Source organism: Eubalaena glacialis, chromosome 7, assembly GCF_028564815.1.
Source record: "Eubalaena glacialis isolate mEubGla1 chromosome 7, mEubGla1.1.hap2.+ XY, whole genome shotgun sequence".
NCBI classification, from domain to species: domain Eukaryota; kingdom Metazoa; phylum Chordata; class Mammalia; order Artiodactyla; family Balaenidae; genus Eubalaena; species Eubalaena glacialis.
Window position 1 is genome coordinate 81,110,423 of NC_083722.1, and position 18,846 is coordinate 81,129,268.

The 18,846-nt window shown below is 36.0% G+C and overlaps 1 protein-coding gene across 1 annotated transcript; it reads right to left on the reverse strand.

The window, feature by feature from the left end:
- Positions 1-1,457: 1,457 nt before the first annotated feature.
- ARF4 (ADP ribosylation factor 4) lies at positions 1,458-18,840 on the reverse strand. The gene is made up of 6 exons (XM_061195449.1): positions 18,460-18,840; positions 11,209-11,289; positions 10,650-10,759; positions 5,828-5,899; positions 4,184-4,309; positions 1,458-2,414 (listed from the first exon to the last, which is right to left on the reverse strand). Exons 1-6 carry the CDS (start codon positions 18,524-18,526, stop codon positions 2,328-2,330), a joined length of 543 nt encoding a protein of 180 aa, XP_061051432.1. The 5' UTR covers positions 18,527-18,840; the 3' UTR covers positions 1,458-2,327.
- Between the last annotated feature and the right edge of the window lie 6 nt (positions 18,841-18,846).

Here is an 18,846-nt window from a genome sequence, read left to right on the forward strand (position 1 = left end):
TGATCATGTCAATAAATTATGACAGTGATAGTGATTTTATAAGTTTGCATTGTTTTCAAAGAATGTTAAAACACATTGAAAGGCATTCTAGGGATTATCTCTCAATTTATACTTTTTCCCAGAGCATTTACTCACTTCTACTTGGAAAAAAATGGAACTTCTCAATTTAATTTAAAAACAAAAACAAAAAACTACAACCAGGACTGAAGAAAAAGAATAATTTCTTGGGGTAAAAACATGCCAAATCACCAAGTTAATGTTTTCTTTAAAAAATAAAAAAAGAACAAGCAATCTTGCAAATCTTTATTTAACCCATTTAGCAAAAATTAGGCAATTTTAGATTCCTAATGCAGTCATTTCCAACAATGGTAGTAAGAGCTGCCATATCTTGAAAGTAAGATTATATGGATTCTCTTTATTCTATCTTCAGAGTTCATGAAAGCATCTTTGACTTACTTGGTTTAGTTTTTTTTTAATTAATACAACAATGGTAATTTAACTATGATCCTATCATTGAACCTACTGAAGTTTTGTATCCCCTAGTTGAACCCCATAAAAACCACACATACTATATACCCTATCTTAGTTTTATCCAAGAAATGAGACCTTTCTTATTCGGAGGGAAGAAGGAAGAATTCATCCGGTGGGCTAGAGAAGATGCACTTACATGAAATAACACAAGTTTCGCATACACTTTCTCCCAGTAACCTGTTTCACAATCACAAACTACTTAATTCTAAATTCCTTTCGCTTTGTCCAGTATTTTGTTTTGTTTTGTTTACAATTCAAATATACACATTATTTTACAAGCATGTGTTGGTTTTGAAAACAAGATTCCAATCCATAAATTTATCTAAATCTAAGCCATTAATAATCATAAAAATGCAAGGTTTATGAAATACATAAAACATTAGATCATAGACAAAAACTAAGTTACTCATAAGGTTACCAAGTTGAGTTCTTTAGAAATTAACATGTAATTCATGAGGTACTACCCTATGACAAAGACTTAGTCACTTTCTGCAGAAGTTCTGAAATTTGTGAAGCTAAAAAAGAAAAGTGTTTGTGAACTTTGTTCTCCTACATAGGAGAGCAGCATCACTAACAGTCTATGTATTATGAGATACAAACAACACTTGAATTTTTTTAAACGAATGTTAGCTGTGAAACAAACACATGCATACATACTTTGGGAGCAGTTCATTTTATTACAGCTTTTTACTCTTGATCTGACTTTAGAAAATGTACAGCATCAAAATGGTATTTTATCAAAGAAACTAAATTCTTGAAATTGCTCCTCACTCTGTTACACACATGATAGCAACCCATATTTTATTTCCAATTCAAACAATAAATAAACTCACTGGGATCTGTATTATTGTTCACAGTATGTAATATATGCAAATCAACTAAAAAATCTATTTCAAACATCTTCAAGACAAGAAAAACAAACACCATTACATGTTTTATCATTTTATTAGGAATAATTCCAAATGGGTTATGAAGAAAACTTATTCATTGAGTCTGATGAGTTTTCCAAAACTCTTAATGAAGACATGTTCACCAACAAACAATAAAACATCAGGAGAACTATCATATACTGGGCAAAGAGTCAGGCTGATACCAAAAGCAACATGCAACATAAAAAAGATACAATATAAAGGAAGACAATCTGCTGAGTATTAAAAATCATCTCAATATGAACTCTTTGCAACTAGCACAGAACTAATTAGCTATCAAATCCAAACCACACCAAGGTAAGCTTGGCTGATGGAAGCCAGGAGTTAATAATGGGAGGGAAATATAAGTTCCTCAGTGCAAAAGGTCTGAATAGTGTTTTGGAGCATTTCCCTGGCTGGTACAAGCAGTATTAAAAAATCTTTTTTGGCAAGGGAGAAAAATAAATACAAATGGAATGCTACATTTTTTAAATCAGCAGACTGTCCCAGGAATGATAAAGGTATCAGTAAAGTAGCAAGGGGATAACTTTAAAACATTATTTGTTGTGGGCTCAAAAAAATATTCAAAATGGATTTATTTAAAGGTGTCACATTAGCTATGTCCAGGCATTTAGGCTTAAGGGAAGTAAAATTAAAAGAGGACACTATTTTTTCCCCAAGAGAATCTCTTTAAAACCAAGCATATTGCTAAATGGCAACATTATACTTGGTAAACAATAATTGGCAACAAAATAAGTTTAAACGCTGTAATATTCTGCCCAAACCAGTCCCACATACTGTTTAATAACCAAGATGCAAACTAATTTTGTTGTAACAAGCCTAGACCAATTCTATCAAACATGTCCTTGGTTAGATATCCAGTTTCATTTAACGTTTTGAAAGCTCATTTGACAGCCAGTCAAGTCCCTCATACAGACCGGTTCCTTGTGTAGCACAAGTGGCTTGAACATACCACTGTAAAGAAAGGACAACAAGAAAACACTTGATTAATACAACCAGTGTTTAAAATTCCTTACTCAGAAAATTATTTTCCAGGGGTATTAGTGAGCAGGTGCCATAAATGTATAGAGAAAAAGGAAAAATACATAAAGCCATAGGAACTAAAGTTGTAAATGTGTTAAAAGTATATTTCACAAATGATTAATTTTATATTTAATGATCTCAGTAACTGCATAGATTAGAACTGTTCTCCTACCTCTTACTTCTCACAAAACTCCTCTCATATCTAAAGCTACTACTACCCATTCATTACATTTAACCAACTACTACTTAATCTGAAAAGAAAATTCATGGGAAGATTAGTAACTAATAAACTACCCACCTGGTCCTTATGATGCTCTTGTTTCCCACAAAACTAAGTTCAGAGTAGAAGAGGCAAAATTTTGAAAGAGTAGGGATTACTGATATTTTAGAGGCAAGCTTTTTCGGGAATTTCACTATCTTTGGTCTCATGTACCCCCCCAAAGTTCCAATCTTTAAAATGTTTATGAATATTATCTTCAGTAACTGTATGAAATGCCATGAAAAGTTTCAAGTACCAAGAAAAAGACCTAGAAAGCAATTTAATTACCTTTCAGGGATGGTTTATTAATTTTCTTTACTGACCAGTTTTATTTTGCCTTAAAATAAAGACCTTGCTTTAATGTTGCGAACTCACTTCAAGTCTACCATATACCGCCAATTATTACTTTAATACCAAAGACTCCAATAACCTAGAAGGCTGGGAAAAAGGCATGAATTCATATCTTCACAGCATGGAAAACTGCATCATTTACAGTCTGTCTTACTTAAACTGGGCTGGGACACCTTAAACACTGTATACAGTTATTGCCACACCACAGTTTCACCTTGTTGACAAGTTAATGAAAAACTACTGTAAAGCACAAACCACAATAATAGTTTGTGATATCATCTTTATAAATAAAACAGTATATTGTATTTTGCCAATATTTAAACCACTGATCTCAAATGATAAAGCTATTGGAGAGCAAGTAGATATTTTTTATAATTTTAAACTCAAAACTTGTTTAACATCATAATTACAGGTCCCTCCACAAGCTCTTAGTGCTACCACACACACAGTACAAAATATTATCTAAAATATGGCTGCTAAATATTGCAGTTTCAATAAGAAAACCCAATTACAAAATATCTGCTGCAGAGTTATATAAAAGATAAAATTTAAATTGACTATCAATAACCTTTAGATATTACAATTCTCATACAGTACAGTTATTCACATCTTTATCAGTACTAATCATTTTGAGGATAATGTTAACAAAAGTAAAATGAAATAAGGATATTTAAAACCTTTGGATCCTTAAAGGATATATATATGTTAAAAAGTTTAAAAATGGAGAAGATATCAACGTACTTTAAAGTTGAATACAACATTTACAAAGGTTTGAAATAAAGCCTGAAAGGGCTCATTTTTATATAAGCAAGAGTCTCTTACTATAGTGTTTTTTGTTTTTGGCTGTGCTGCCAGGCATGCGGGATCTTAGTTCCCCAGCCAGGAATCGAACCCGTGCCCCCTGCATTGGAAACGCAGAGTCTTAACCACTGGACTGCCAGGGAAGTCCCGGTAGTTTTTTAAATGATGTGCTCATCATCTATTTCAAAGGGGACAATTAACTAATAAATGTTTAAACTAAATATCAGCTTAAACAATTATCCTATTAATCTAATAGTCAGGAGGTTAATATGAAACTCCAAATACTTACTGTTCTGTTACGAAGAGACTGAAGACCTAATTTATCTGTCATTTCACTAATGGCCATAGCATTCGGCAAATCCTGTTTGTTTGCAAAAAGCAGCAACACAGCATCTCGCAACTCATCTTCCTGAAGCTGAAAATAAAGACATTAACAACTACCAAACTGGAATCCAATTATTGTAACAAACTAAGTAAAACAGGCTTCCTATGTATATACATCATTTATTCAACATTAAATACATTATCAAACATCAAATCAATAATCATACACCTTCAAGTAAAGCAAAACTATTTTCCAAGTCAATCATCCTACACTCCATTAAGGTAAATCATTCATTCAGTCTTGATGATCATCCATGGAGGGTCAGGATTGGCAAGGACAAGAAACACACATGGGAATAAACATTTATGTCAGGATCTTATGGTACTCAGTAGTAAACATATTTAGACGATGATTCTTTTTGGACTTTTATCCTTTCCAGCCAGTTGGATCAAACGACAGTGGGAAAACAATATAGTGATTAGGGCATTAGTAGTATCATGCAAAATACAAGAATAATACCAAGAGCAGAAGCCAGTGGGAATGAAATACTCATATATGACACAACACTTGAAAACTTATGCTAAGTGAAAAGAAACAAAAAGTTTAAAAAGGTAACAAAAGACCACACATTGTATGCGGGCAGGGTAGAATGGGGGAAGGAATGGGAAACAAATGCTAATAGTTACAGGATTTCTTTTTGGAGGTGATGAAAATGTTCTAAAATTCAATTGTAATGATTGTACAATTTTGTATACTAGAAACCACTGACTTGTACATTTCAAATGAGTGAAGTTATGGTATGTGAACTATATCTCAATAAAGCTGTTTACAAAAAAAAAAAAAGTATCAGGGGTAATAGTTAACTGAGACAAAAAAAGCACCAGTTACACACATACTGGCACAATGGTTTTACAAACTGCACTCCAGTCTTAGGAGCACTGAATGAGAATATTTCAGTAAATATTTTACACCTACAAGTCTGAAACCATGACAACATTCCTCTAGCAAAGTTCCTCAACAATTTCCCCCCTCAGGATTTTTAACCATATGAACATATGAAAACATTTATCCAATATTTGGCAAGGCCAAAATGCCACCATCAAACAAAATGCTACATGCCTGTGGTGGAATTCTTTTATCATGGTTGCTATTACAAAACATTTTGAAGTATATTTTATAGGTATAGTATAGAGAAAACTGAACCCAATGACCTTGGGAACAAGGGATTTGAACCAGGATTCCTAGGTCACAAAAGCTTCAAAACTGGAGATTTTATAACTAGAAAATAAAAGACTGGCCTAAAGTAAACATCCTCAACCAGAGATACGCATCAAAATCACGCATGGAGCATTCTACAAACAAACTGTGCCTTCCTCCCAACTTACTGAAGTAACTACTCATCCATGAGTTTTTTTAAAAGCTCTACAGAAGATTTTTATGTGCAGTCTTAAGAACCTGTGATAATATATAGTTCCTCAAGGTTCTTTCCAGCTCTAAAAAGTTGATTTATGTAATCAAATTACAGTTAAAATGTACCGACCACTAATACCACCACTGTCACCCAGAAAAACACATCTTGGAAATGGTAAATTTAAAAACTATTCTCACCATTTTCTGCAGCTCTTCTGCTCCTTCCTGAATTCTTTCACGATCATTGCTATCTACCACAAAAATAAGACCCTGAAATAAATTAAAAGTTAAATTTAAAGCACACACTAAATATGAAACCTAAGTATATAGGCAGCAAAACCATATCAAGAATTAATAACATGTTAGGAAGAAAGTCTCCTTACAAAAAAAAAAAAAGGAAAAGACAGGGCATTACAGATTTGAGCACTATTTGTGATTTTAACTTATCAATGTTATTTCCAAAAAAAAATCTACCTCTTAACAACTGATCACTTTTTTCAACTACTTTTTTCCCCTACCCTTGCACATTTAAATGCAGGTAAGTAGAAGTAACAAAATGGCCACAAAGTGGGCACAAAAGGAAAAAGAACAATCCACAGATCCTAAGGATTCATGAATTTACTAACTGAATTACCTTATTCAAAAGCATGCACAAAATGAAACTAAAAAAAGAAGCGGAAGGAGTGCACTACAGTAGCTTTTATATAGTTCATCAGGAAAAGAGAGTCTTGCTCTAGAATGCTGCCTGCCAAGCTCTAGAATCAGGAGAAGAAAGTCTTCAGCAAAATATATCAAGAAAAATTCAAGGCTGACCTGATCGAATAAGAAATTCTTAACAAAAAGGAAGGTAGTAACCATTCTTAAAGATATTCAAATATTAGAATTTTATACGACAAAAGAAGTGGAATTGGGAAGGAATTAGTTGAATTAAGACTCTTCCAAAAACTTTCAAATGGGAAAGTATAAAATTTTCAGTTAGAGAGAGACAGGGCAGATTAATTTTATAGCTTTGTTAAAATCTATTCCTATTACACTAAAGTATATTCTTTAGTATATACACTAAAGTATTATTCTTTTCCCCACAACCCTGACCCCTAAAGTATTTTTAATCATTTGTCACTTTATCATAAACTGTGTTGTGCCACTACTGATTTGTGTAAATCACCACATTAAATCCACTGAGGGATTAATCCCCTCAGTATTACCGTAGTACTGAGCTTGCCAGGGTACTTAATAATTATTTTAGGCTACAGTCATTAAATGACATAATTTCTTTTGGTTTAAAAAACTTCAAACCCATTTCCTTTATCTCTGCAGGAAATCATAATTTTAAACATCCTATCCTTTGAAAAAAATTTTGGTGCTTTCAGAGCTAGTGTGGCATAGTGGGAAGATACCAAATTCAATGCTTATTAGTTATATAAATTACCTAATCCTTGAACATGCCTCTTCTTCTATAAAATAAAATACCACCAATTTTTTAAGCCTATTTTTAAACATAATCATAGAGGTATAAAAGAATCAAGCATTGTCCTTGGCATATCACGGGCGTTTAGTAAATGTCTCCTCCTTTTCCTCCTATCCCCAAAACCACTCCTATTTAGAACCTACTTCTCTAGAAGAGGTAAGGCCTCTCAAAGGGATCTAATTTTATCTAGACTACTAACAATCCATTTTTATTGTTTTAAAATGCAAATAACACTGTCAGTCCCAAAGTAACATTATTGAGAGGGAGGATTATTTGAGAAATAAATTCTAAGTTATTCACTTCCTGGGACAGCACAGAATCAAGAGTGTAGAAAAGCTAGGATTCTAAAGATAGCTACTCTAAGAAAAGATTACTTAAAAGGCCAAATATTTAGAACAAGAAAATAATTTGAATTATATAATGAGGTAAGAGGAATTTACTATAATAAACACTGTGTCCTGAATTGCTAATAAAAGTTAGAAGCATGGTTTAATGGAATAATTAGTTTCTTTTAAATTTTATAGGTAAAAGAACTGATCATGAATGCTGCAAAAGACAGCTTTAATAGCTTAGCTGTGATTACATCAGGCAACCTCGATGTAAAGCTTTCTCCAGCAGCCTTGAAGTCCCTAGGAAGTACACTTGGATTTCTGTGGGGTTTTGTTTTAAGATTTTTTTTTTTTTTAAATTTGGACCATTTTTAAAGTCTTTATTGAATTTGTTACAAGATTGCTTCTGTTTTATGTTTTGGTTCCTTGGCCATGAGGCATATGGGATCTTAGCTCCCTGACCAGGGAACGAACCCACACCCCCTGTATTGGAAGGCAAAGTCTTAACTACTGGACCGCCAGGGAAGTCCCAGAAGTACTTGGACTTTTGATTCTAAGGTGGTCCACAGAGGCCAGGAATGGGTCTAATTGCAAGTTAAAGTAAATTAAAAAGCATTCTAAACAAGTCTAGGGATAAGAGCAGGGCTACCCTTGGTCAAGAATTAAAGGCTTAAAGATAAAAACATGGAAACAACCTATATGCCCATCGACTGATGAATGGATAAAGATGCAGTGCATATATACAATGGAATATTACTCAGCCATAAAAAAAGAATGAAATAATGCCATCTGCAGCAACATGGACAGACCTAGAGATTATCTTACTAAGCGAAGTCACAAAGAGAAAGACAAATACCATATGATATCACTTATATGTGGAATCTAAAATACGACACAAATGAACATATCTACGAAACAGAAAAAGACTCACAGACATAGAAAACAGACTTGTGGTTGCCAAGGGGGAGGAGGACTGGGGGAGGGATGGATTGGGAGTTGGGATTAGCAGATGCAAACTAGTATACATAGGATGGATAAACAAGGTCCTACTGTATAGCACAGGGAACTATACTCAATGTCCTGTGATAAACCATAATGGAAAAGAATATGAAAAAGAATACATATATGTATAACTGAGTCACTCTGCTGTACGGCAGAAATTAACACACTGTAAATCAACTACACTTCAATAAAATTTTTAAAAATAAAATAAAAAGAATTACAGGCTTAGGATTAGCAGTTTTACTTCATAACTAAATGTATTTAAAAAGCATGTTCCCTAAGTGAAATGCCTATGACTTACTTTAAAATAATCCAAAAGGTGAAATACATTATAAGGGAGTACCGATTAAAGAATATTGGCCATATCCTAATAACTGAAGTTGGGTAGTATCAATAGGTATGTGGGAGTTTATTATGCTATTCTCTACATTTGTATACATTCAAAAATTTCCATAGTAAAGTTTTTAAAAACGTGTAACTCATATCAAAACATCTTTTCTAACCACAGCTATGTTAATGAACAGAAACATTTTAATTTTTAAATAAAAAAGTATGCCACTTACTTAACATGACATGCTACTTAAACCTGGTTGTTCCAGCCACTCACCTAGGGTATTCACTGCCACCCGGTGGAAATAAACCTCACTTGTCTACAATGTTATAAGAGCTGGAGATCAAGAATGACATCTGGGGCTTCCCTGGTGGCGCAGTGGCTGGGGGTCCGCCTGCCAGTGCAGGGGACGCGGGTTCGAGCCCTGGCCCGGGCAGATTCCACATGCCGCGGAGAGGCTGGGCCCGTGCGCCACAACTACTGAAGCCCGCGCGCCGTGCTCCACAATAAGAGAAGCCACTGCAATGAGGAGCCCGCGCACCGCAACGAAGACCCAACGCAGCCAAAAATAAAAATAAATAAAACAAATTTATAAAAAAAAAAAAGAATGACATCTGTACATCTTAAACATATGAAGTGCTTCTAACATCATACATTATTTTTAAAAAATTTTATCAACTCCAGTAGTAAACAAAAAATAATAAGAAACCTCTCATGTGGTAGAAAACACCAAAGTTGGGACCTACTTGAATAAAAAATGTAAAACAAGAACCAGCTCTCCACTCTTAATTAAGTCATTCCAAGCTTCGGTTTCCTCATATATAAGAGTTAGACTACCACAGTAGTTCTCAAGAGGGAGCAATTTTGTCCCCAGGAAATATTTTGCAATATGTGGAGACATTTTTGGTTGTTGCAACTGGATTGGGTGGGGGAGACTACTACTGGCAACTAGTGTGTAAAGGCCAAGAATGCTGCTAAGCATCCTACAATGCAAAGGAGAGCCCTCCCCTCACTCAATGACAAAGAATTAACCAGTCTGAAACGTCAACACTGCTGCTGTTGAAAAACCCTGTACTAGAGCCTTGCTATTCAAAGTAAGGTCCCAAACCAGCAACATCAGCACCACCACCTGAGAACTTGCTAGAGATGAAGAATCTCAGGCCTTACTCAGCCAGGTCCCACTGAATTGATCTGTATTTTAACAAATACCCAGGTGATTCATATGCAGATTAACATCTGAGAAACACTACTGATGTCTAGTTTATATCCCCAGAGATTCTGATTCAAGTGGTCAGGTGTCATGATCAGGACTTTGGGACTTTTAAAACTCCCCAGGTAATTTTAACGTGCAGTCAAATTTGAGAATGCCTGCTCTACAGGATCACTAAGGTCGCTACCATGCCAGCATTATACATACTACATGATAATATAAAAATCATGTACAAATCAACAGAGCAGATCTACCTTAATATATTTTTTCTTAATGTATTTTAATAAAGTAAACACTTAACTGGGTTAAATGAAGGGCTATTAATTGTATTACATTCACTTAAAACTACAATGACAGAAAGTTATACAGATCTTACTTCCTAAATTAAGAATGAAACCAATAGAACTACTGATGAAACATCTAATTCAACCCTGAGAACCACCCCACCCCATCTTCCAAAATATTACTATGATAATTATGTAACTCTTCCACCCTAGGTAATTTAGCCTACAAAGGCATGAATGAGAAAGTCCACTGAAGAACATGGAAGTAGTGATAAGAAGAATGCCAACTCATGGAGTAAACACCAATATCCAAGTAAACAGTATATATTAACATAAATTTTGGAGCATGAAACATATAAAGAAAAGTTATAAAAATGTATAGCATTCCTAACTTACCTGGGTATTTTGGAAGTAATGCCTCCAGAGAGGCCTAATTTTATCTTGACCACCAACATCCCATACTGTGAAACAAATGTTCTTATATTCTACTGTTTCCACATTAAAACCTATAGAGGAAAAAGAAAAAAAAAGTTTGCTGTGCACAATGTCATTCAGAAAATAAACCCCTTTATTGTGGAATTCTCCCAGAATTGCTTTTTTTTTAAGTCCTAATAGATAATCAACAAACGTAAATACCCAAGACAGTTACAATGATGGCTATATGTCATTGTATATTTGTCCAAACCCAAAGAATGTAGGACAACCCTAAGGTATATGGACTTTGGGTGATTACGATGTGTCAATGTAGGTTCATCTACTGAGTGATGCTGACAATGGAGGAGGCTATGCACGTGTTGGGGGAGTGGATATATGGGAAATCTCTGTAGTTTCCTTTCAATTTTTCTGTGAACCAAAAACTACTCTGAAAAAAAAATAGTCAGAATTAAACTATATTCTATTTCACTTTATAATACATTATTATGATATAAATTAAAATCACTGTAAACTTTCTTACCAATGGTAGGAATGGTGGTGACTATCTCTCCTAACTTCAGTTTATACAGAATGGTCGTCTTGCCAGCAGCATCCAACCCAACTAGAAAAAGACATTTCAGATTTTAAATCTAGACCAAAAGCACACACTAAGAAACAATTTTACAACAAATTTTTATTTTGAAAGCAAAAGCTGAGTGGTCAAGGCACAAATGAGTTAGAAATGAAATCACCTCATTTCTGATTCCCAAAGGCAACACCTCCTACAAAAGCCTTTCCATTTTTCTTTTTAGACCTAGAGAGACAGCACAAGGTCTAATCTCAAGATCTGCTTTGCCACACAATAGTTGAATGGCTTTAAACAAATCACTTTAGGAAAGAGGCCAGAGAAATCAGCTATAAAATAAGGGGACCAGATCAAGTAATCTAAGATCTCTTCCAATTCAAGTCCTCATTAATTCTATGAACTACTACCATTTTTAAAAACACAAATTATAAGTTGAATCAGAGAACACATAAGAACAAATTAAGAACTATCTTTAAGATTCAAAAACTCAATTTCTTTTAATATAACAAGCAAATTTTAGGTAAAAGGTCTTGATGCTAGGGGAAAAAATATATATGTAAGAAAGGAAGATGAGGCCAATTTTACCCCTACCTAAATCCATTTCAACATCAAATGTGCAGAAATGATAACAAAAGACTGGTTAATTTGGGTTGTAAAGAAGGCCTTGTCATATTCATCTCCAATATAATGTCTAAATTCTTAAAATAATTCCTTTGAGGCAGGCAGATATAAGTAGGGAGGAATGTACTTGTTTCCAAAAAAAAAAAATCCATACTACAACAAGAAGGTGTAGAAGAGGGTGAAGAGCAAATTAAATGTTTAAGTATGACTCTCTGAAAAGCTGCATATTCTACATTGTTTGCTAAAGCCTTCATAAATGGAAGGTCAATATCTAAAAACCTCACTGATTATTGGTCTAAGGATATCACATTTGGCCACCTAGATTAACGCTACCACAGATTTTGAAATCAATTCAACCGAGTATTGATTTAAGTAAGGATAGTTTTTCGTGTTTTTTTTGTTTGTTTGTTTTTTAAGGATAGTTTTTTTGTTGTTGTTTAGTATTTATATCAGAGCATGACTTAGCACAGGACACCCATGCTTAAAAAAAAAAAGATCTCCCTGGAGACTCAGGCATTTTATGCTTTCTTACTCTATCCTCTAATCAAACTCTGTTCCCCACTTCTTCATACTGAGATTGTTTATTCTGTCCAAAATACTATGACACTTACTAGTCAGAACGAGCAGCCCCCTCACTCATGGGCATAAGAAAAACCAACTGTTAACAGGAACTGTTTTATGCTTTAACTACGGAACAGAAGAGCAAACATATCAGAAAATGTAATTCTAAAAAATATACAAAGAAACAAAAGCAGCTACCTTAGAGTTTGGCATCTTCAATAAAAATACAGAATATGAGGAGGTGAACAACAGGATCTTTTCATTGTTAGAAAAAGCTAAGTCTCTTGAGAGCCTAAGTCCTCCTCAGGAGATTTTGATCAAATTTTAAAATAAAGCAAAATTCACCTTTAGCTAAGTCCAAATACCATTAGCCCAGGTAGGAAGAACTGAAACCAAAATAATGATTAGAAAAAACACTTGCGTTAAGTTTTGAGAACTATGGTACACACCAGTCCTCATTGGTGGTCCAACTTGACCTCAGACCTTAGTTTAAAAACAACTTAGGGCTTCCCTGGTGGCGCAGTGCTTAAGAATCCGCCTGCCAATGCAGGGGACACAGGTTCGAGCCCTGGTCCAGGAAGATCTCACATGCCGTGGAGCAACTAAGCCCGTGCGCCACAACTACTTAGCCCGCAAGTCACAACTACTGAAGCCCACGCTCCACAACAAGAGAAGCTACCACAATGAGAAGCCTGCGCACCACAACGAAGAGTAGCCCCCGCTCGCCGCAACTAGAGAAAGCCCGTGAGCAGCAACGAAGACCCAACGTAGCCATAAATAAGTAAGTAAGTAAATAAATAAATAAATAAAATAGTGTTGTATAAATGCAAACCAGAAGTTTTTTTTTAAGGTATTTCTATTGTGAGATTTAAGATGCACAAATTAATGTATATCATCACTCATTATATAGTTCCTCACTCAAAAACATGTTGGTCTAACAATTCTGTGCCCCTTTAGTGATTTCTTAAGTATGTATTTCCTTAATGTTGCAATATTTGGCAATGAAATTTCTCCACAAAATGAAACTATAACCAATTCTCAAGTAGCCAAGATAAGACTCTAATCTGTACAGTCCAGTAATGTCCTCCCCTCCCTCTCACCCTCATAAACAAGTCACTGTTTTGAAAGATATACTGGAATTACTTGTTCTCCTTGACTGGACCTGCACTTTGACCAAAGTGTTAAAAGCAGCAAAACTTTCCCCAATATCTTGGCCGATCATTAAAAAGTATGTCTACCAAATTATGGCAGCAAGAAATACTTATATTTTAAGTTTAAAAATTAGATTCCAATTATCTCAACTTGGGGAAAAAACCAAACGCAGAAAAGAAAAAGACTGAGAAGAAAAAAGTATATTTTCAGTTAAGTTTCAGTTAGGATATTTTTCTTCATGTTTTTTTTATCTTTCAAATTTTCTACAAGGAAGCTTGAAAAAAACTTCATAATAATTTTTCAATAATTAAAAATTGAGTGCTTATTGTGTTCCAAACACAATACTAGGTGATTCCATACATTTTGTAATTTAATTCTCACAATAACGCTCCATTTTTCAGATGCAAAATCTGAGGTTCAGAAACATCCCCAGAATCACAGGAGTAGTAAAACAGATTTTAAAACCCTAGGTCTTTTGGAGAAATTAGATCCATACATAGCTGTGGGAATGTAAAATGGTGTAGCTGCTCTGAAAAAGTTTGTCAGTTCCTCAATGTGTTAAACATAGATAACAATGACCCAACAACCCTATTCCTAGCTTATCTACCCAAGAGAATTAAAAACATATGTCCACATAAAAACTTTTCATGAATGTTCATAGCAGCATAATTCATAAGAACCAAAAAGTGGAAACAACTACATTTCCATCAACTGATGAATGATAAACAAAATGTGGAATATATCCATACAACAGAATTACTATTCAGCCATAAAAAGGAATGAAGTACTGATACATGTTATAATATGGATGAATCTTGAAAACACGCTAAGTGAAAGAAGCTAGACACTAAAGGCCACATATTGTATGATTCTGTTATATGAAATATCCTGAATAAACAAGCCCACAGAAACAGAAAGCAGAAAAGTGGTTGCAAGAGGGAGGGGTGAGGAGGGGAGTGACTGCTAACATGTGTGGGGTTTCTTTCTGGGCTGATGAAAATGTTCTATAATTAAGACAGTGGTGGGAGTTCCCTGGTAGCCTAGTGGTTAGGATTACGGGCTTTCACTGCCCTGTGGTCCAGGTGGATCCCTTGTCGGGGAACTGAGATCCCGCAAGCCATGTGGTACTGGGGAGGGGGACAGTGGTAATGGTTACACAACTTTATGAATATACTAAAAACCACTGAACTGTACACTTTTAAGGAATAGTATGTGAATTACATCTCAATTTTTTTAAAATTAAAAACAAATAATCCTAGGTCTGATGCCAGAGCTCTCAAATAGTATTCATATATTGCCATCCTGCCCTTAGGTTTTTTTGGTGGACACACACTATTTTAATATTTTACCTAATTCCTCAGAGGTTTGACCATCAAAACTGAAACTGAGGCTACCAGATGTACAGAAACACTATAATGACCTTGAGTTTTGCTTCTACCTAACAGGTCAGGAATATCAGCACTTTGATCAATGTGTTAATTAACAGCAAATTATCAGTCTCTGATAGTCATACTTTATAATAATGCAGGAGGGTACACCTAAGGGTGGCTGTATCAACTTCTAATGGCATGAAGCTAAGGACTTTTGCCTTTTCTATTGTTTCCCTATATCACATAACTAATCAGAAGACCCGCCCCCTTTTTTAAAGGCTGGCAATTAAGTTTTCAACTAATGACCTAAGAAGATGGTCATCATAAACTAAGTCAAAAAGGACTACAATTTTGGAGAAACAAAAACCTCCTCTTAAAGGCTGAGAGTAAATATAACAAATATTAATAGTGGAATGGTAGAATGATAAGAAATTATCACTTTATTCTTTTTCATGTTTTCTAAATTTAACAAAAAGGACATTATTTTTAGAATCAGGACCAAAAATTTAAAATTAAATAGTAAATGTATTTATAAAATATGCTAGGAAAAAAGTATGAGACACCACTCACTTTAAAATATTGTTAGTATTTTTCAAATTGGCAAAAGATCCTTTCCTCCGGAACCTCTCTGGTCCCAAAAAGCCACAGTCACATGAAAGACAACACAAAACTACACTGGTATTAGCAATCTTTTCGAAAGCAATACTTTCTCAGCTTTTCAACAGGCAAGAACTTGCAAGTTCAAAGAGAGGAGAATTAATAATTCCTCTACAGAACATATTGTTTCAAATATAAACAAAATTTGGGGAGTCATTTACCAAAATTACATCTCATCACAGATATGGAGATCAGACTTAAAACAGGATAATGACGGACTACGTGAGAAATCTAAGGTGAAAACTGGTCATCTTTGAATTTAAGCTCAATAATATCATTTACAAGATTTTTTTCTGTAAAACTACAAAAGCTACAAAATTTCTGTCAATCTATAGTTTAAGTGATGTTACATTTGATACACTGTGTTGATTTTAAATTTTTTAATTAGGGAATTCCCTGGCGGTCCAGTGGTTAAGACTCCATGCTTCCAACACAAGGGACGCGGGTTTGACCCCTGGTCGGGAAACTAAGATCCCGCATGCCTCACAGCATGAACAAAAAAAAAAAAAAAATTTTAATTAGTTAACATAAGCTGCAACTTCAAACACCTTTTAAAATTACTTTAACTTTTAGGAAAGTGTGTACAAATAAAATTTAAAACTTCTCCAACAGTAATTTGGCAAACCAGATTCAGTAGCTAACTGCTATCTTTCAACAACATTTTAAAATGGTCACTGACTCAAGAAAGCATGAATTTTACCTAAGCCATACAAAGGAAAAGGAAGAACACATGCCTGTCAGAGAAAATTAATATGGAAAAAACAATCATTAATTGGTAATTCTAAACTAGGATAGGGGCAGACACATTAGGAGTGATCTATTATATATGCTATCACTCATAAAGCTAGATATAAAAACCTAAGAATGATCAAACCTCCGAATCACCTATTTCACTATCCATACACATATTCCCCATATGGATATACTTTCTTTGATGAGCTACCATAAAAGGTGACCTTGTGACTAAACTGTTTTTAATCAAGGAAACCTAATTATCCTGAGTTAAAGTGCAAAACAAGAATAGCAAACCTGAGTAATAAAACATTTAACGTGAATGAATAATTTCAAACCATGACTTCTATTCTCTGCACAAATGCACAAAGTTACTTTTCTTCTTCCATTTTCTATCAATCATTTCTGGGGAGTAAGGGGGAGAAATGCTTCCCTAATATAGAAAATATATGAAAGTGCTTATAGCGTATATAATTCTACCTTTCTTCTCCCTCTGAAACTGTCAGCCATCACAAAAAACTAGTAAAATGAGAAACAACAAATTATTTACAAAAAATCTTAAGTAAAATCTTACATATTACATTTCAAATATAACACACTACACTTCCAGGAACAGAACCATGTACTAGTTAATCTCTTTAAGGAACAGGCTGGAAATTCATTTAGCACAGTCCAAAGTTCTCCCAGTGACTTCAGATCCTTTTTTAGACGGTCGATTTTCAGGTACTTTTAAAGCGTAAATAATATGCTTACCTTGCTAAAATAATTCTTTTTCATAATTGAAATCTGACAAACTTTGAAAGAGAAAACATTTTGATTTATCTCTGTGAATGAATTATCAACAATTGTTTCATGGATTGTGAATAAGTTGCAATAAGAAGAAAGTGAAAAAAGAAACAAATGTGCACACCCTTAATCTTCATATACCTTGAAATACTACTGAACCTTGCTTTGGGAAACTTTCAAGTAAAACCTCCCCCCACTGCACTTCTCTAGAAAACAAGCTAATGAACCAACAAAATTCAATGTTTAAAGTTAGCGAGGCTCATTATAGCATTATTTAGGTCCATGGAGCTCAGCTGTGATGTAAAGACTACTCACAGTACTATGGGGGAGGCGTTGCTTACATCAAGTGACAAGCCCCTTCTCCCTCAGCAGAGCGGAAAACCGACCCTAAAAAGTAATTTTTAAAAAACCCATTTTCCATAAGAATTTTAAAAAACACCCTTGTAATTACTGCTTAACAAGGCCTTCCTAAAATTATGCGTCAAGATGTTCACTTACCGAAAATTTGTCCCCGGCTTAAAAAAAATTAGTTTCTAAGCTTTTTTTTTTTTTCATTAAACTTTAGCCAGGTAGATAAAAATTACATAGTTTGAAAACCAAAGAGAGTAAACCAAATATATTTAGCCCTTGAGAGTGGCCAAAAGAAACATTCATGATAAACTCAGTTTTCAGGGACATTAATAAGGAAAAGAAAAAATATGAGGCGGAATCCTGAGCGAAGCAAAGTTTAGCGAAGTGAGCGCTGAGGACTCCGGCCTCTCCTGAAACCGTGGGTGCTCCCCTGCCACCGCACTGGGCCCGGTCACTTCCTGCCCCGGCCGGCTCCGGGCTCTCGGCGACCGCTCGCTCACACACCATTGGAGTGTGCACAGTGTGTACACGGGGCAGAAAGGGGGAGGAGGAAGGCTGGAATCGCTCGGCCTCCCTCCCGACCGCTGCCCACACCCGGGGAAGAGGGGAGCCAGACCGTACTCACAGAATGGGCCTCGCCAGTGTCTTTCGGGTTCGGCAAGATCCGACAGTTCGCTACTCTCACATCTCCGCCCAACTGTGTCGGGCTTTCAATAAGACCACGAAGAGAAAGCCAAACCCAGAAGGGGGAAACCTTGCCCGCGGCCCCGTTCCAGCCTCTTCGACAGATCTGGGGCGACCGCCCACCCTTCGCCCCATTGTTCCCCCTTAAGAATTCCTCCCGACCCCCAGCCCGCCGCCCCTCCCCCACCACAGCTGACGGGGGGGAAAAAAAAACAGGCCCCGAGGCCGCCCCAAGCGTGGAGACTTGGCCGCCCCACCAGGGCCTGGCCTCGTCCCTCGGCCCCTGACTCACCCATCAAAATGCGCATCTGCTTCTTGCCGAAGAGACGGGAGAAGAGAGAGGAGATGGTGAGGCCCATGGCGGTAGTGGCACTTGCGATGGGCAGGAGCAGAAAGGGTTCGGCGCGACCCCGAGCCTTCTTTCACGCTCCCGGCAAACTCAGGGAGGAAAGAGGAGCTGAGGGCCGCAGGGACGGCTCGCCAGCCGGTGTGTAGGACGGAGCTCCCCTCCGGGACAGGAATTAGCGGGGTGATGACCTGCTTGACGACTGGCGGGGCAGCTCCAGCTCTGGCGTTAAATCTTCGGCTGTGCCACGTCACGCGGCAGCCGCGGCGACTCCGGCAGCGGCCCGGCCCCTCCAACGCGGACAGAATCGCGTCACCGCCGCCCCATCCCCCT

Excerpts from the sequence above, each read along its gene's own strand:
- ARF4 (XM_061195449.1), bottom strand. The coding sequence starts at position 18,526 with ATGGGCCTCACCATCTCCTCTCTCTTCTCCCGTCTCTTCGGCAAGAAG. Across the intron at positions 5,900-10,649 it reads ATTACTTCCAAAATACCCAG|GGTCTTATTTTTGTGGTAGA; the intron begins GTAAGTTAGGAA and ends AATTTATTTCAG. Across the intron at positions 4,310-5,827 it reads CAGAAGAGCTGCAGAAAATG|CTTCAGGAAGATGAGTTGCG; the intron begins GTGAGAATAGTT and ends CTTTATTTTCAG.